Raw genomic sequence first — 19,678 nt, 5'->3', positions numbered from 1 at the left:
CTGCTTAGTCCAGTAAAGGGTTGTTGCGAAGCTGGAGCCTATCCCAGCAATCATCAGGCAAGAGGCAGGGTACACCCTGGACAGGTCGCCAGTCCATCACAGGGCCAACACAGAGAGACAAACAACCATTTACAATCACTCTTAGGGGGACGGTTTAACCAACAAACCTAACATGCGTGTCTTTGGATGGTGTGAGGAAGCTGGAGTATCAGGAGAAACCCCCCCCCCCCCCCCCCCCCCCACACACACACACACACACACACAGGGAGAACATGCAAACTCCACACAGAAAAGCCACTTAATGAAAATCACACACAATAGTAAAATAAATCATCTGACCCTGATGTTCAGTAGAAGTCCTGTAAGACACAGGGGTGTCATACACGTCCTCAAGCGTCTCTGTTGAAGGGTCATCACATTCCAGTATGTCTGGAAATAACACATGGCAGGACAATGTGACACATCTGCACATTCTAGATGTCATTGGACAGTTAATCTTATAATCCTGATCCACCAGTCACTTCTTCCCGAAAAGCAAAACCTTCCATGTAATCCCCTAAAATAGACTAGTTCTCCAGGCTTTCTGAAGGTCTTCCAAAGATTTCCTTTACACATTGTGTTTGAATGAATTTTTAGTCCAATTCTTGTACTTTTTTTTTGTTTGTTTAATTCTAAAGAAATATAACGCTGACACACAACAGTCAACTTAGCAAAAACAAAGCAAAACGATTATATATAGTTTCTTTTGGCACTTTTTAAACCGCAGTCTATTGTAAAAACACAGTTATTTATTTTCTCAACCGCTTAGTCCAATTAGGGGTCGCGGTAAGCTGTAGACTATCCCAGCAATCATCTGGAGAGACCCACAAAGAAACAACATTGTTTAAATTCCTTTGATTGTATCTACAACCAAATGCCTAAAATAACACTGTATGAAACCTATAAAACGATATTCTTAGAAAAATGCAACTCCCAATAAGCTATTAGCCAAAACTACTGAGCAGAACTGACAAGAAATGTCAGGACTTTATTTAAGACTTTTTTTTTTTTTAAAGGCTCAGTAGGAAAATGTATTTGGGTCCTCATATGATCCACCTACGCTACACTGCAGCTTCATCAGAAGTGCTCTCCATGAAGAGGTGGTTTTGAAGACAATTTTTTTTTTTTTTTTAAAGTTAGGGAAACAGAAAAAAAATCCTCCTGGATGTCATTATTGAAGCAGCGTGGGATCATTTTTCCAATGAACAAAAGATACCCAGTTTCCTAAGGAAAGCTTTGAATGTCATTCAATAAGCCTCAGGGAGTATTTCTGAAAATATTACAAGAAAACTTGTAATCAAGTTTCAGGATATGTTAAAGAACAAAACTCATGATGACAAATATTGTTTTCATGGTTTAATACTATACAAACTATCTCTCCTTTTCCTGTCAATATTTAAAGATATGATGGATGAATCAGGACTTTTGTTCAATACTAAACGTTGGAAATTGATTTTCTAATCACACTACTTCTGCGAGGTAAAACATCGTAGACTCCGTCTTGGGTCTCATCTGTTGTGCTCATCCCACTGGACCACTGAGGATTACTGAGGCTGTAATCTGAAATCAGAAAGCACAGTGTAGCTGAAGCAACTTAATATGAAACCTGAAGCTGCAACCATTAATGCCTACCATCCAGAATCTGGCCGTTAGAGGGTTTTTGTATGCGGCTGTAAGTTATGTTCTCATTGTCCTGTTCCTCAGGGAGGGAGATGGTGGAGGTGGTGCAGCTGGCCTCAGCGTAGATGTAGTCTGAATTATCAGGAGCAGAGAGAGGCCCAGCAGGCAGCTCCTCCACCACGTTGTCTCTGTGTGAGCTTACGAATGTCCTGCTGTGTAAATCCTCTTCCTGTTCACATACATCAAGGCTGAGAAGCAGTAGAGTAAGCTCAGTATTGTGCAAAGGAAAAGTAACTTAAAAACACGCCAGCTTAGACGTCCCATGAGCCCAGTCTCCTTCTGACTTACGATGTGTCTGTAAAGTCTAACATCCCAGAGCCGGAGAGATGCATGGCCTGCCAAAGGTGTGTAACCCACTCCTTTCTGAGAGCTGCCGTCTCTGCTGCCTGCGCATACAAACACATAGGCCGCGGATGGAAGGCAGTGTAAGCATGATTTGGTTACATTTGACATCTTATAGCCACACCTGCCACATTTAGCTGTCAAAGTGCAGCGGCGACTCACCAACATTTTACTCTTTCCGTTTGTCATTACGATTTCAAACATAAAGTGCTTCCTGCCAGTTTTCTGGACTTCTCGCACTGACTGCACCTGGTCCAAGAGGTACATGGTTACATGGTTGATTAGTTCAGTTTTACACAACAGTCAAGGAAGTACTGAGAAAGCAAAAACATGTCAGTGGTAGCTGCAGTCTGTGGCAATGTCATGCATTCACAATTTTATTTTATGGTTTGTGTGACACTGTGCAAAAGGTTGTCACACAAGACTCTGAGACCTTTTTTGTCTTTTCATTTGTTTCAGAAATGGCTGATTGGTTTTCCTTTTAAATAGATGTGCTTAATTACATTAAATTAATTTCAGATGAATATTTTAGTTGTTTTTTTTTACCTAAAAGACCATAACATATTCAGCAACATCAAGTCAATGTCAAACATACAGAAATATCAGCAGTTCAAGAAAGAACCCAAAGTCCAGCAACATGTTCATTCCTCAACATCTCAGCCATCATAATAAGCACTCAATTAGTGACCACTGGCGCCCACCTAATCTACAGAACAATGGTAGTGGACATTTCATGATACTCATAGCCACCTATCTGCTCAGCTTGATAAAAATAAAGATGAAAGTGGAAAAAAAAAAAAAAAACCCTACTTACAAGAAATAAGCTTTGTGTTTTTTTGTTAACAACTTCCTTTTACTTCTGTCTAAAACAGCTGAAGTCTACTTTAAACAACATATAAACATGAAAAATACCAGCAAACGGAAGTGAAAGTGGCTGTTCTGCAGAATTGCCCACCACAAAGGCATCATTTGATACATTTAGATTTCATATTGGTCATATTAACATGTCTTTACATTTTTTAAAATGTGATTTCAATTAAATATGTCGAAGTAGAGGAGTGAAAGTACATCATGACAGCACAGTCAATCTTCAGGATTTCCCAGAACTTCACCATGGTGAGTACCACATAAATACTGATTTATGATGATTTCACTTCCCTGTCACACTAAATCAGATTGCTAAACCTTTTTTTTCTCAAATTTAGCACATAGTATTTTACGGAAGACAGACTAATGAAACAGAAACACAAACTGAGCTTTATTATACACAAAACTATTTAAAAGTTTACTTGTTATCCTGTTATTGTCTCATAAAACATGGTAATTGCAGTCAGAAATGGTGCATGGGAACATCAGTCCCTGAAAGCGGTCCATTACTTCCTAAAGCAAATTAACAAACTATTAAAAAAAAGAAGAAAGAAAAACTGAATAGAAATAATACAGCTCTAAACAATCAAGCTCCCTTCCCTTTCTTCATCTAAACAGCAAACTATTCAAGAACAATGCAATTCCAGTTTTTACCTCTGCATCCAAAATTACAGCACTTTTCACCTACTTTGGTTACATACATCTACTCTTACCCAGAAATAAAGTAAAGAAAAAGGAATTAGAATAATACAGTACACAATACAGCCTGTTTACTTCCCGTAACAGTAAATCAATCTCAGTTGACTTACCGTGTATATGTAGTAATGTCCTTTTAAATGTGACTGTGTAGAGAAAAACGTTGACTATCAATCGCATGAATAAAAATCTTTAAAAATGTAAATAAACAGTAATGTGTACTTACAGCACTGCCATTCTTCTTAGTATAAAAGAACAAGGTTGTGTTTTGAAGCCTGAACCAGTAGGTGACCCACATTATTTTCTGTATACATAAGAGCATTTACTTTATAAATACTTTGTTTGGTGTAATACCAGTCCTAAAGAGTCTGTTACTTACCAGAGTATCTTTTCTCTTCTGCAGAAAGCCCTCAAACAGCAACTTGGTCCTATCTACAGACATGTTAACTTCACAACGTGGCTACTAGTCGTTTTCACTCCATCTACCTGTAAATCTAGTGCAACTTCCTCCTCACTCAAGCTGAGAGCAGTATTGTGCATGGCCTCTTCACTTGCTCACTTCTCTATTTTAGTCCATGAAAGTTGGTCACAAAACCGAGAGATGTAGCAGTCATGTCACTCACCGTCACAATGACGGCTTTTATGAAAGTGCTCTCCTGTTTAGCTTGCTGTAATTTCCCCATTGAGACACACGCACACACAGCTGTACCAGGTCATACAGTTCTTTATTGTAAATGCTGGAAAAGAACAAGAAGAAACACTTTTATGGGTTTAAGGTGGGAAAAGTGTGCTGAATAGCTGTTAATAGAGTCTCTTGTTTCATGGTGCTGGCATAAAAATGGGGGGAAAAGCTCTTTTTCTTTCTTTGAAAAGCAGAAAAATAAAAACGGTCATTAATAATGAGCCAGGAGGACAGTTTTGAGAATACTAAATACAAAAATACATGAAAAATCTGTTCCATGCGGTGCACTCAAAACAGACAGGTTAATAAATTAACACACAAATGAAACAAGTGTGTGGCATTCGTGACCTTCCTAGTGTTAGATGAGGAGCAACTTGTCCGAGCATGTCCTGTTGATGGCGCAGTCTACAGGTCCTAAAATTCTTAAGAAATACATACATAATATACTGCATATGCATCACTATAAACAGATTCAAGTCCCTTTGCAGTGTCACCGTTTGTCTGCCTCTTTCTGATCTTTAAAATTCTAACTAAATGTACTGACCTGAGGAATAAAAGGAGACCTGGATCAGATGATAAAATCCAGTGACTTTGACTGTCTAATCTCACCTAAGCTAGACCAAAAGATCAAAGAATGTCTGCATCTACAAAGTGAATGATTGACAGGTACCCTTTTCCACCACAGCATACACACAAAAAAAAATAAACCCACATTCCAATAAAAAATACACCCATTACTCTCATTTGTTCTTTGCTCATGTTGCATTATGAGGAAGGGGTGGGGTGGAGATGGGGTTTGAGGCCTGTTTGCTTGGTTTGTCAGCCAGTCTTTTAGAGTCTTTCAGGTAGGAAAGGGGGGGGCAGAGTCAACACAGGGTCCAAGGAGGAAGGAGTCATCTCATGCCGCCTCATCACCGCTGTTTGAGAAGTGCTCTGTACATGGCGAAGCCCAACACGGCAAACACTGTGGCACCGACACTCGCTCTAAGCCAGAAGGTGGAGTTCTTCAGGTCGGCCTGAGCCATGTGCCTGTAGAGCGAAGCCAGAAACATGGAGAAGGTGAGGGCGGGACATGGCACAGAGACCAGCAGGAATCACAGTGTGCTGAGGCATCATATTATCTCTGCTGCTGAAACCAGAGCAGGGTGAGCAGTCCAATGACCTATCCAGCGAAAACTTCTTTAGTCTGGAGCACAAATGACAAATCAGCACCCTGTGATTGCAGCTTGAAACAGGAACATGCTTTGCTTTAACATTTGGTTTTGTTTTGGTTTCAGGAACAGAGTGGGAAAGAGGTTGCGAAGCAGCAGCTCTAATTCACACTAAAAAGGAACTAAACCCAACAATGCACCTTGTATTTAAACGTAGCTCGGGAGTAGTCTCAGGGGAGGAACCGGCATAAAAAGGTAAATGATTTTGTAGTTTTTGCTTTCAGTTTGATGTTTTACTGCTACATTTACATTCAAATGAATATTTAGCATCTCTCTGGTATAAAACTGCCTGATAACAAGAATTAACACTTCACAAACAAAAGAGCGGGAAGGAAAGAGTTTTGGATCCAATGAGCATCCTATACAAAGGGGTCTTCTGTGTAAAAGTAGTAAAAAAAAATGTCAGACAAAGATCATTTTAAAACATCACTTATTGCACTTACTGAAAAAAGGCAAAAACTTTGGCATTTTTAACCATGTGTTTTTTGTCATACACTAATTGAGAAGAGTTAAACCAATACATTCACCTAAAAAATTTAATTTGAAATTTAAATCTTAATTTTCCCCTATGACCCCTCCCATAGCTTCAGATGATTGGGTTAACACCAGAGCTGTCCAGAAACAAAAGCAACGGTCCCCTATGTAGGCTGAAACGGAAGAAAAAGCAAGTAAAGGCGGAAGTAAACAAGAGAAATAGAAGTTCAATTCTGATTCATAAGGGTAACTCTTACACACTGACTGTCAGACTGCATCCAGTCACTCATTCCTTCTCTTGTAAATATAGAGAAACATGCCTGGACACAAATGTCGTAAGTGCTGATATCTATAAAATGACATAACCTTCTGCTACACACAGGCCATCCCTCCACATATACAATTATGAAACACGCCTCTCTCTTCACATCGTTTCGTCCTTTACCTTTCTGGAGAAACTGGCTGCTCACCTGAAGCCTCCATATAAATGGACTCCTCCACGTGGGAGACGTCTGTAACCTGCTGCATCAGGCTGAAATCCTCCTCTGACTGCAAGCCAAAGCAACCTCCACCCAGCGCAGCAGCCTTCCACAACCACAGTCAGTGTCACACAGAGGCCCTGGCTGTGCTCACGCACATTTAAATACATCTGGTGAAGCTGGGAGATGCTGAGGAAAAATAGCTCTGATTGCAACTATTTAGGACTGATAAAGAATTATTTGTGTAATCTGGATTAAACATTTGGATTATTAAATACAGTTCAAATTTTAGTTAATCCTCTGACAGAGAGCAAGACTAAGAAAAAAAGGCAAATAATCAGAACTGAAAACTAGACAACTTTATTATTTCATTATGTACAAAAAGGAACTGAAATGGTTCAGTTGTTAAAATGTCATTGCAATAACATGCTGGTATACAAACCGGTTGTTTAAGTCCTGATGTTACCACTGCTTACTATCAACAACATTTTGCACAATGGTGCATTACCTTATATTTTCATAATTTCATAGTTTGCATATTAATGAATTTAATTAGAGAAGAATAGTCTTTTCAAAGTTGGACCAGAGAACAGATGGTATATTTGTACACCTTTAATTTTTGCTTTTATTGCTATTTGTATCCTTCTTTATTTTGCTAAATACCTTTATCACTGTATAATATTCAGTCTTTTACATTGTTTTATTGTGTCCTTTCCTATTCTGTTCTCTGCTATGTAAAAATGTACACATTTTAAATTAAATTAAATTCATTACCTCCACCAAGGTTGTTATGTTTTTACCGGTGTTTGTTAGTGTTCAAGATAACTAAAAAAGTTATGACATTTTCAGGAGTTGTTGGAAATATGAAAAGAACTGATTTCATTTTGGTGCTGATCCGGATCACCGTTTAGATCCAGGAATTTCTTTTTTTTTTTTTTTTTTTTTAAAAGGTGTCACGCTGAGCTGCTGGGAACCGCAGGTCAGTGCGGAACCGGTGTTATTTGTTGCGCCTGGAGCGCTGGCTCTGATGGATCCGCAGGTATGAAAATAAATGACAGGTTTCATAGTGGCCATGAAGTGTAACCGTGCAAAAAGTACCTGCAAGATTATTGAAGAGGCAGCTGGAAAGGACATCTGTTATGTTTATGTGGAGGCTTTTGATGTGCTTCTGATTCACGTTTTGATGCACTTTATTAGAGCACGATGTAGCATTGCCTGTATTTGGGCTTGTTTATTTATTACCTCCACCAAGGAGGTTATTTTTTTACGGGCGTTTGCTACCTCTGACAACGAGGATATGTTTTACCCTACCCGGCGTTTATCTGTTTGTCTGTTTGTGTTCAAGATAACTCACTAGAAAACTTAAAACAGATTTCCATGAAAATTTTCAGGAGTTGTTGGAAATGTGAAAAGGAAGAACTTATTTAATTTTGGTGGCGATTCAGATCACCGTTTGGATCCAGGCCTTGGCGGAGGTTTGCGCTTTCAATTTCTAGTTTAAAACTAAATTGTGTTGAATTTGAAGTAGAACACTTAGAGACCCAAACTTTTAAAGGTAATTTCATCAGCTTCCCCCAGCTCCATGCAGCCTAATGGTGGGTCAGTCCTTTCCCTTAAAGAAAAAGCTCAACCATGACTGCAACCTTTACAAATCAAAGTTAACCACAATCTTGAAACAAGAAAAAGCTCCTGAAATACATTGTGAATAAAAGCAGAACACACCACATGGAAGCCAAAATGGAAATGTTGACCATTTACTCCTTATATAACTATTGTTGTCATCTGATAAATAAGCTCACAAAATATATTTCTTTATTTATTGTATGCGTTTGTATTAAGAATTAAAGGGAAATCTTCAGCCACTGGTAGGATTTCTTACATTTGACCTTATTTGTTATTGTTTGTAGTTTTAAGCTAAAAAATTTCATGTGACATGCCAGGCAAAATGGCAGAAATCACAATGTCAACCGACCAAATATGAAGAGTTATGAGAATAATCTTCACCAGCTGTTCAGTGTGGTGTGTCAGCCTCATCCTCTGCCAGGCCTGCCCTGTTTAGAGTCATGCTATTAATAGAAACAATTCCCAGAGAAGAAAATGGCAACACAAAAGGTTAGTGCAACATAACACGCAGCTACTCCTGGGTCGTTTTCACAACTAAATTATCACCAATAACTGACAAAGACACTGGCAAACACGCCACATGCTTCTACCCAATTCAAGAACTTAAACATCCACACTGTGTTTCAACAAAACTCCTCCATTTAATTCACAACACCAAGCTCCCCATTAACATAGACAGACAGATGCAAAGCCTTTCCCAACCACCAGCAGATGACAGTATTTCACCTCGGACTGAGACCTTCGGTTAGAAAAGAGTGGAGATTAAGTGAGTCATGCAGCTTAACTGTGAGTGGGTTAAAAGAGGGCGAACACATGCAAAAGGAAGAGGAAGAGGGGCAGCCAGAAACATGTGTACGAACACCTACAGAGCAAAAGAAAAAAAAAAAAACAGACAGGAAATAGCAAGACAGGAAAATCAAGATGAGATGACAAGTGATTGGTGCAGCAGAATCAAACAACATTAAAAGAAACACATTCTGATTTAAAAACAGATTATCAATGTGATTTATCAAAGTCTAAACCAACAGGAGAAGAGCATCTCATGTGGGTTCAGACTTATGTGCTAAGCATGAAAATGAGGACAAAATGAGACTGAAAACATCACTTATAAGCAATCAGGTAAATAATGAAAGATGCTGCCAGAGAATTTAATCGACCCCAAGCATTTTTAAGAGTATCGGACTAGAAATTAAGCATGCAGGCCACAATGAAGTTTTCAGGGTAAATAAAATACAAACAGAAGGGACTGGTTGTATTTCTCTCATTTTGTATGCAAATGATGTGCATGTTAGTCAAAATTTTCTCTTTGCATATCCACTGCAGGTCAGGAGGCAACAAACATGCTTCTAACACAGAGAACAACGCTTTTTCAATTTTATTTCAATTATAACTTACTTTTTTTTTTTTTTTTTTTTTTTAAGGGCTTAATCACTAAATATATACTGTCAAACATAAAATATAAATAAAGCTTGTCTCAAATTAATGCAGTTGTGTATCGCTGTTATTCAGTATTGATAAACTATAAAACACATATTTTTACTGAAAGTTAAATACCTTATCTTTTAGAGTAACTGTGTGGAGTTAAGTTGGTGCTGCACAAAAAAAAACATGCAACAACCTCATGCAGACACACTGGTACTTCCCTGGCTAGCAGCCTGGGTGTTAGCTGGCACAGCATGGTCACACCTCGCTGTGTCAGACTGTACAGAGAACGGCTCGGCTGGCTGGAGCTGGAGCAGAAAGTAAGACACCTGACATGACCAACACACTAAAGGAGTTCCCACTGAAACGTTTACTGCACTTTTACTGGACTGAGTAAAGGAGAATGTCCATTACAATTGTTTTGTTATCATTGTTTTATATATATATATATATATATATATATATATATATATATATATATATTCCCCCCCCCCCCCCCCCCCCCAAAAAATGGTGTACTGAATCAAATATCCAGCTAGTTTGAAATTATGATTTTTATAACTGTTGTTTATAATGGGAGATAAATAGATTAGATTAGTAAATGAGAACCATGTTAACAGATAGTCACTAAGGCCAAAGTACAGCCTAAATTAATCATTTTCGGTATGTGAGATGATTTCCACACATTACTGAGATAGTTAAAGCTTGACAACACTGAAAAGAGCATTCCCCCTCCGCTGCTGAATGCATATTTACTGCATGGTGGGAATTTGTTGGGGATAGTTAATTGTTTGTTTGCAAATGACCAATTTGTGTTCTGTTAAGAAAATATGCTAAATCAATATTTGTTTTAAAAAAGAATTTTAGTTCCTGTTCCTCCCACCATTAATGAAAATACTAATTAATCAATTCTGGGGCAAATGGCCAGGTACCTTATTTAAAACAAAAAAAAAAAACAGTGAACCTCCTAAGAGCAGCAGGTGCAGGACAGATTCCAGCAGCTATGGGAGCTAAAAGTAAAATCTTCTACATCAACAACATGTTGCAGTCGGCAGCAGCTTGACTACCATCACATTTATTCTCTGTTAACACTCCCTTTACTTGCAGTGGATATGCAGTGTAAACCTGACTACTAGGGAAGCAGAGGAGCAGTCACCAGTTACAGAGCTTGGGTAAAAAAAAGAAGCCTCTCAGTGGCCCATCCTGGTGGTCCAACCGAGGAGATGGGAATAAGAGAGGGGGAAGAAGGAGTCTATGTTAAAACACTAGAGTTGATTCTATGTATGAACCTGTTGTAAACGACCCTGCGGAGTTGGGCCTTAACACTGCGCAGCAGCTCCAACTTGAGTAGGTTCTGACACAGGCAATAAGTGCACCTGTTGCAGGAACACATGCAGCGGAGGCGGGCATGACTGCGGAAAGACACACAAAAATGCCTGTATGCACTTTTATACTAGAAATTTGCACCAAACAGACAAAAGTAAGGAGGAGAATGAAGCCAATCAATACATTTCTTTAACCACCAGGTCCAGATCTAGATCTGAGCTGAAACCCACATCACTTCATCTATACTAACTCAAGTATTCCATTAATTAAAAATAATAATTAAAAAAAAGATCATAAAAAGAATTAAAAGATTTAAAATGAGACAGCAAGGTAACATTTACAATTCTAAATGTGGAAATAGAACAAAATGCACTATTTGAGTCAGATCTTCCCCTCAAGCACCAAACAAACCTGCTCCTTGTAAGCCTCATTTCCGATTCAGAAGCCTATCTTTCATTAAGTACCTCTGTTTAAATTGAGATATTGCTACTCAGGCTGATGACTTAAGAGAGCAGGAGATCCACTGATTTCAGATCTGGAATAAGATTCTGAACTGCTACAGTGAGATTAAGCAGGCTAATCCCCTTAACTACTAATTAATCTACATTAAATTCTAATCTGAACAAAGAGCTTTACAGAGTTAAGACACCGTACAGGCCTTATGCAGTTAAAACCTTTGACCCCAAAATCTCTCTAACAGGGAGCTGAATAACTGTCCAAACATCTAACGCCAACTGAGAAATTATTGACGGCAAGAGTCAATTACTTCTGGCCCCAACATTACCAAGCTCAGGAAAACAGTTTGCTAACACTGAAAAAGATTTTCCCAAAACCAAAGTTTGACATTTCTAGCAAGAAAATGATCATATTTACACACTATAGAATATAGCACATTATGTTGGTGGCTGGTATCGTTATAGTCAATGTTTGTTCACACACTAGAGATGAGGATGTGAACCTCACAGTACAGAGGGTTTACTTGGGTTCTAATACTCACGGATACATGGCCATGGTGGTGAGTCTGGTGTAGAGGTCTTTGCTGGGCGCTTCGGTTGTGTTGCATGTGAATGGCTGGGGTGGGTGGAGCTTGTGCTTGCGGCAGAACTCGTGCGCCGACAGGCTGTAGTGCTGCCGCACTTCGTGCAGGTCTGACTTTGCAGCAATAACCACACATGGTGTTTTGCTGTCTATGAAGTATTGCTGGAAAAACAACAAGCATTTAATGTAGACTGTTAAAACATGATTTCAGCACATCTGGTGAAATGCCTCCAACATCCTCAGATTACACACCTTGTACACTTTAGCACAGTATTCAAAAGAGCGGGGGTTGTTGATATCATACACCAGACAGACGACGTCACAGGCCAAGTCTGTCTCCGTTAGGAAGTCGAAATCCGGCATCACCTCATGCAGCTTGCGATGAACAGACAAGACAGGGAACAGGAAGAGAACAACAGAGCGTGCAGATGAACGGATTAACATTCAGCTAGTGCTGATGCTGTAATACACAGAGATTATGTAACAGTAATCCACAGATCAGATGACAAGATGCCCGCTCAAAGTAAATGGCTCTTACCAGCAGGTACTTCTCCTGACCATAAACATAGGTCGTACTAATGGCATAGAGGGACTTGTGATCTTCTTTGATTCGCCTCTGTCGCTGTGGAGGAAAAGAAATCCAACAATATTCCTCCTGACTCCTATACATGTGCTTGAAGGTGTTTTCTCTATTTAATATATACATTGAACAGAATGTTGCATGAATGTATGCATTAATTTATACATGTTTATCATCATTTAGACATAGTTGGGAAACTAATCAACTGTGGTGTATGGCTGTTGTGTAAACAACCAAATTTTACTTAGCATAAAGTCAAGTTTTGCTGCTTTGTAAGAAATACTTGTGGCTCAAAGTAAATTAAACTGTGTCTTGAGACAAGCAAATACAATCAAACACCTTAACATCCTTGATTTCACGGACCTGCAGGTTTCTGCCAAGAAAAGCTTGGAGAAAGCCACTTTTTCCGCTGCCTCGTGCTCCCAACACATTGCAGCGGAAGACGCTGCGCTGGGTCTGTTTCTTCTGCAGATCAATGCGTTTGTTACGGGTCACTGGAAGAGCAGCAAATACACATTTTCAAAGTAATACTAACAGGATAAGATATTTGTAATTTCCTCTTTGAAAAAGAGATTTAAAGCCTACAAGAGGTATGAATGAAGTAATAATCTGTTACCAGTTATAGCAGCTGCTTGGGACTCCTGTTCATAGATGATAGAGTAGCCAAGGTAACCTAAATACTCCAAACTCCGCTGCACATCCAAATATGTTGTTAACCTGCCAAAAAAAAGACTGTGTTGAGCCAGTTAGCAAAACTGTTTGAGATTAGTGAGACTGTGTTGTGAGTATCCATGTGGAAAACCCTGAAATTTGTCCTTGTGTGAAGGCATTTAGGCTGAATATTAAAGGAGGGACAGTCCATCTGTGTGCATTTATTAATAAATCCAGTATGTTCCACACTCACGTCCATTGAGAGAGGTATCCTTGGTATGTGATCCAGCCCTGATCATTAGTGCACACTGTGTTGTTGACATCTGGACCCCAGGGCATGTAGGGAAACACTTTGAACAAGTCCTTCACCTCCTCTGGCGACAGCGCACAGTCTCTATCCTGGATTATAGCAAGAGCACAAACATTAGCATGTAATATGAAACGTACAAGGACATCTTTTAAATAGATAAACAAATGGAACAACAACATTGCTGGCAAGGAAAGAGTGTAAAAATTAACACAGACAGAAAAGAATATTCACATAAGTGAGCAAAAAAAAAAAGAAAAAGGTCTCATCCTTCCAGAAATACAACAGTAAACTAATAGTAAAAATTAACAAAAGTAGCTAAACAAATTAATAGCAATGCAAAGTGTCCGGTTTTCACTCACTTTGTCATGCTTGTCAAAGACACTCTGGAGAAAGAGGTAAGCATTGTGGTTAAGCTCTGTGGTACAATCTGGAGGGATCTTTATCCTGGAAAAGACAGAAAAGGACCAAGAATTATTCTACAGAAAGCTCTGAATCACCAACACAGAATTACTGAATTTTTAACACGCGCGCGCACACACACACACACACACACACAAGGATTTAGTATTAAAAAAAAAACTTTTAAATTGAAAAATAATGATTAAAAAAAAAATCTCAGTGTAAACTGACATGGGGAAGAGGTATTCCTGCGTGAGCTCCAGATCATCATCATAACCAAACCTCCTCAGCACAGTCCACGTGGTCTCGTGTCGACCTCGCTGTATGAAGAGTGTGTGGAGGAACAGGAAGCCTGAAAGAAAGCGTCCATGACAGAAGGAGAGAATCTCCTACTTAAAGGAAAATGACAAGGGTTGCACAAGATTTACTGCTACTATATAGCAGAATGGAGAGTCTGACCTTTGAGCGTGAGTCCATTGCTCTTAACTCCATCAGTCATGTTCCTCCTGACGACGTTCTTCACATCTTCTAAGGCCTGAGGTGCCAACGGTGTATTGAAACATGTCCTCTATAAACATGCACAACAAGAGCTTGTTAACCTGAAGGCACGTTTCAGATGAGGCAGCGTTTTTCAAGTTTACTTCATGTCTTCTCTGTAATATCACACAGCTTACATTTACATTTATGTAAACAGCCACACTTAAAGGAGAGACATTACCTGAAAGAAGTTGAGCTCATTGTCATTAAGTATCCCATCATTGTCCAGGTCAGACACTTTGAATATTCTTGTTAGAGCCTTAATGCAAGAAGATTTCAGCTGGAATACAGGAGAAATATCATTTTTATCATGCGTGTCTATGAAGAACAGAGGTTACAGACTCCTGTTATTACTGCAGCAACTAACAGTACTGCTTCACAGCTGTGTTCTTCCCTAAACCTAAACTGTGAAACCATCAAATAAAAACACATCTGACAATACCACTAACACCCATTTCATTTTTTCACTTCCACTGTCCTCAGTGCAAATCTCTATTTTTTAGTGACAGCACAAAAACTCAATCAGATGAGTAGAAATTACAGACGTCTCGCTTTGCAAAACACCTATATTTATTTATGAACGGGCTGAAGAATTTGAGTTAATACTGAGTTAAATCTAAGTACGGTCAATAAAGGGTTAAAAAAACAAATGAACGTTTTGCCAGCAGATATTTAAGCCTGTTGTAGCACGAGTTGCCCATGTGCAACTCGCAACATCAAACAGGTGCAAAAAGCAATAAGTCAAAATGGCTTCACCTAGAAAGGGTGATAAGTAGCAAGTATTTAACTGTGTCGAACTCACCTCCTTCTCCTCCGGGCAATACAAGGGTCCTGTCGGGTGGAGAACAGCTTTCTGGGCATAGTAGAACAGCTCAGAGATGTTTTTCAGGTTTTTGGCAGAGCACTGAACCAAATAACAGAAATGTCTTAACGTCCTGAGCAAAGCAGATCATCTCCACAGTATTTTACCTCAAACTGTGGTAGATTTGATGAAACTGATCATGTTATTAGCATACTTTAAACCCTAAAATGCTAAATGAAACCAAAAGACCAAAAGAAAAGTTGTAAACTGTGGATAATTATGATAAAATAAAATCAAAAACAGCCAATTTAAATCATCATGAGCCATTTACATGCTATTTTTAAGCCAGCAGTAAAGCACAGGTTCACATATTTTTAATACGAGGTATGTCTGTCCTGATCTGTGCCAGCTGTGTATGAGCCACTCCTCACGTCCACTTCATGTCCCCATTTTAACCTTGTAACTAATCTGTTTGAAGAGGGCATGACTGAGCCATCTCATGCGACGGAGGGAAATTTGAATTAAACAGTAATGCAGACAGATCCCAGTCAAGCCTCTCAACATGCACAGTCTAGCCGTCAGCAAGTCTCGGCCCTGGTAACTCAAATCTACAAATGACTCAGTCAGAATGTAAGTGGAGTCTGGAACTAAACTCAAATCTAAGAGCAACTGGCAGTCGATGCAGATATTAGATTTTTAATCTGAATTTTTAATTTCACTTGCACTTTGGTTGTTTTTTTTGCTCTCTGTGTCTTAACAAAAGCTCATCTTTAGATTTTAACTGAGAGGGACTTTCACACAGCTCTACTTCAGCAGATGCAATAACCTTGTGTGCATGAGGGTGCAAGTGCATTGAGCTTTTACCTCTACACAGGTTTCGATATCCTGGTATTGATTCATGATTGGTAGTATGGTCTCCATGCTACTGTGTTCTACCAGGTCAGACTTGTTCCCCACAAGAATCAATGGCACCCTGTAACAAAAGCACTTATTTACAGTGCTGCAACGCTTCGTTCAACTGACATTATAGAACAGCTAAATAAATAATCAATATATTGACTGATCTGTTTTTTAAAGCCAAATAATACATTCTTAGTGAACTTTATAAATTGCCAAGATGTTTATCTCTGCATCCTGACATTTAATGTACAAAAAATAAACCATTCAAGCAGAAAATATAAATTATACACTATCAATAATGCACACACACCTGCTATCCTTATCTGTTCTGTCAGTTATGAGAGGAATCCAGTGGCTTGTCACCTTAGGAAGAAAAGAACAACACTGAACATTGTAGTTATGCAAACATTCAGTAAAAACAACATTTTCACAAATTAATAAAAAAAATATCTGAGGGAGGTTCCACATCCACTGTATTTCTGCTTAACTGCACTTACACAGGAATCCTGCTCACCTTTTCAATAGACTTCTTGTTGTTAACAGAGTAAACTATACAGATAACATTAGCCTACAAGAAAAAACAATAGTATTAGTTTGTGAAGCAGGTGATAAAACACATGGCAAACTTACACTGTAAGACCATTGGACCAGAAAAATTCAACTTAAACCAACCTTTGAAATTTCCTGATACAGCTGCTCATCTGACTGCTCTGCTTCTGAAAGTGACAAAAAAAAGGCTCATGAAGGGAGTAGTAAACACGTCTGCCAGGCCTTTGTAAAAGCATATCTTTTTTTAAACGAGACAGGGATAATTGCGTGCATTTCTTTTGGTAAAACAATGGGCTGTGCTCAGCTGATGTTAGTGAGACATCTCTTGGTGTGCGACTGTGTTAAAGGGAGTTACCTGAGTAGTCCACAATGTGTGTGGGAACCCTCTCTGGTGTGACATCAGCTGGGATGGTTATCTCTTCAGCTCTTAGGGGAACCTGCAAGACAGACAATATTTATCCGTCTGTCTCTTAACTATGCAACTTATGTATAAAGCTAGGATGTGTGTGTGTACAGTCTCATCTGACTGATGGATGATACACACCTCATCAGGAAACTCCTCACTGACCAGCGACATAATCAATGACGTCTTCCCCACCTTGGCTGTATGGGCACAGGAAAAGCAATCCCATCATGAATACTAAACACAACCTTTACAGGTAATAGGTCAGCTACACATAAACCTTATGACATTTTACTGACAGGTCTGAGTGGTGCATGAAGTGACAGGAAACAGATAAGAGCAGCTGAACAGGGTTAAGAGCTGGAGCCAAGTGCCATTATTCCTGAACGTGCGCGCAATTCATTCCACCACGGATCAGATTCACAACATAAAACTACAACAGAAAGTCTCAAAGAGTCCATCGGCTATTCAAGAGAGATTTCTAAATAGCTCACCAAAAACACTGCCCTACAAACTTTCAGTTGCACCGACACTGTTTTCACTTAAACTACAGCAAAACACAAACACGTTAGTAATGAACAAGTTAAAATAACAAATACTGTAATGTTATTACTAAGCCTTTATGTTGTAACGGTTCACTTGCAGATACCAACATAACATACAATGTTATTAAATCTATTCATCAACTGATCAAAGATATAACTTCACTCTATAGGCCGATACCAGTGATCAAAACGTTGATATCTATATGCAACAAAACAATTTGCTGAAATAGACTATGTGCAATGAAAAATTCACAATTGTGTGTCTAAATGTCTTAAGATGACAGCCGAGTAACCCCACAAACTAAACTCTACTGAACTTCACAGAACACACCAAGTGGCATGTAGCTTTCTGGCAGCACCTCTTCAAGTAACAGTACCAGCTGATCTGATGTAGTAATGTAGGCCATCCTGCTGAGCCACAACTGAAATATAAATAGCGCTGAAATCATGTCAAAAAACAAACAGACCAGATTAAACATAGTTTGATAGAGTCAGTAGGTTGCCTTTCTGGTATAGACCCGTTATCGATTTAGAATTGAGGAAAAGGTGGAAATATTGTAAATCACATATTATGCAAACTAAATCCAAAAACAAGAAATTCCTGATTAACTTTTTTGATAAGTCATTCATAATTTATTAGTTTGAGGAAAGTGGGTGTGTTTGAGTTACTGGCTGTGGGAGAGGCTAAATAAGCAATGTGAACACTTCACTTTGGGGTTTTAATGAGAGTTACTCTCTATACTGACCTTTTTCAACAAATCAGACAAGTAACATACAGACAGTAATATACAACATTTCTGGAGTCTTTGTGCTAAAAAAAAAAAAAAAAAAGATTCAATTTAGTCCTCTATGTATTTAGCTTCTTTGTTGCTTTTGGTAAAGGAAAATGAGTTTCCATACCCGTGCTTAGCATTTCCTGAGAGGAATTACTGACATTTGATTTTACACAAAGGAGCTTGTTAAGTGTTACGTTACCGTGTGATAGTTATCATAACCCATGTGAAAGCTGTGTTGCTAACATCAATTAGTCAGATGCTAAACTCTGTAAAAATGTACCTGAATCATAAATTTAGAATATCTCAGTCAAAATGGATGGCTGAATTAGTTGATCAAATATGCTAACCCACTTTTCTTTTCTTTATTTTTAGTTAGTCAGATTATTAGTGCACAAGTCATAAAACTGTCAGCGTTACATGGCGTGATTCAATGTTAGCGGTAGCCTCTAGCATATTAGCTTCCCACCACTATGGGGTAAGAACTGATACTTACGTTCCCCAACAAGTAGTATCCTCACGTCCTTTCTCATGTTTGAGCTCACTACCCTCAACAGAAAGGACCGTCTTTACTGTTTCATTTAGTCTTCCTCTAGCCGTGCTTCTCCTCCTCCAACAGTTTACCTAACGCTGGGCCCTCCCGCTGTCAAACACCCGCCGCCTTTGTAGGGCAAAACGGACAGACAGTTATCGGCGCTCCTTTGAATATCCTTCGCTGTTTTGTATAGCTCGCAGGTTATCAGCCCGACAGTAATACGGTTTAAAAAGTCGTGTGTCCTACATATCTCTGGCAATTCATGTTAATCACGCTTTTTTCGGAGCCCGCAGAATGTTTCGCATTGGACATTTCAGGAGCATGCCCGACCTCCAGCACCGGGCTACTACGGCAAGCCCGACAGGACAAATTTCAGCCAACCCTAGAAAATGAAATAAGCCAGTTGTGTTGCTCTCTGGCTCCACACAGTGGTGAAAACGTTTTCATTTAACACATCATCTCCAATTTCCTTATCATGAATTGTAAAAACTTTTTTTTTTTAAAATTACATAAAATAAGATTAAAAGCGCAGTCAGTGAATTTATACATATAAATTGTACCCATCATAATCAATAATCCATTAATAATTTAAAAGAGTAACTCTGATCTTATTGTCACTAAACATATTTAATGTTTAATTTAAAAAAAAAACATGTTTTATTTAGGAACAAAATTTAGTGTGTTAAAATTTATTACGTTCAATTCATATGTTGATACTGGAAATCCTCAAAGTACTATCAGGGGACACTTTGTCAAAGTGGTAGATTGATACAAGAACTTGAGCCTTAGGTGGAAAAGCCAGGCCTGCTGTCAGT

General features: G+C 38.8%; 1 protein-coding gene across 7 annotated transcripts; it reads right to left on the bottom strand.

Moving 5' to 3' along the window:
- Window positions 1-4,330: 4,330 nt before the first annotated feature.
- On the bottom strand, window positions 4,331-19,201 carry LOC306766035 (mitochondrial Rho GTPase 1-A). 7 transcript variants are annotated; one of them, XM_079253618.1, is made up of 20 exons: window positions 18,825-19,201; window positions 17,152-17,210; window positions 16,963-17,044; window positions 16,731-16,774; window positions 16,573-16,626; window positions 16,369-16,421; window positions 16,023-16,131; window positions 15,159-15,260; window positions 14,538-14,636; window positions 14,279-14,387; window positions 14,051-14,171; window positions 13,780-13,864; window positions 13,364-13,509; window positions 13,076-13,176; window positions 12,823-12,953; window positions 12,418-12,501; window positions 12,132-12,254; window positions 11,839-12,041; window positions 10,805-10,927; window positions 4,331-5,335 (listed from the first exon to the last, which is right to left on the bottom strand). In XM_079253618.1, the coding sequence occupies exons 1-20, from the start codon at window positions 18,859-18,861 to the stop codon at window positions 5,218-5,220; spliced, it is 1,983 nt and encodes a 660-aa protein (XP_079109744.1). In that variant the 5' UTR covers window positions 18,862-19,201; the 3' UTR covers window positions 4,331-5,217. The 7 variants fall into 7 exon arrangements, with proteins under 7 accessions (XP_079109744.1, XP_079109742.1, XP_079109743.1 ...); XM_079253614.1 differs by lacking the exons at window positions 4,331-5,335; window positions 10,805-10,927 and adding exons at window positions 6,647-8,957; window positions 9,739-9,823 and having other exon boundaries at window positions 12,799-12,953; XM_079253619.1 differs by lacking the exon at window positions 4,331-5,335 and adding an exon at window positions 9,376-9,823.
- Window positions 19,202-19,678: the final 477 nt, after the last annotated feature.

Source organism: Telmatherina bonti (assembly GCF_933228915.1).
Source record: "Telmatherina bonti genome assembly, chromosome: 14".
NCBI classification, from domain to species: Eukaryota; Metazoa; Chordata; class Actinopteri; order Atheriniformes; family Telmatherinidae; genus Telmatherina; species Telmatherina bonti.
The sequence above is the reverse complement of the archived record's forward strand: the minus strand, read 5'-3'. Positions and strand labels throughout refer to the sequence as shown.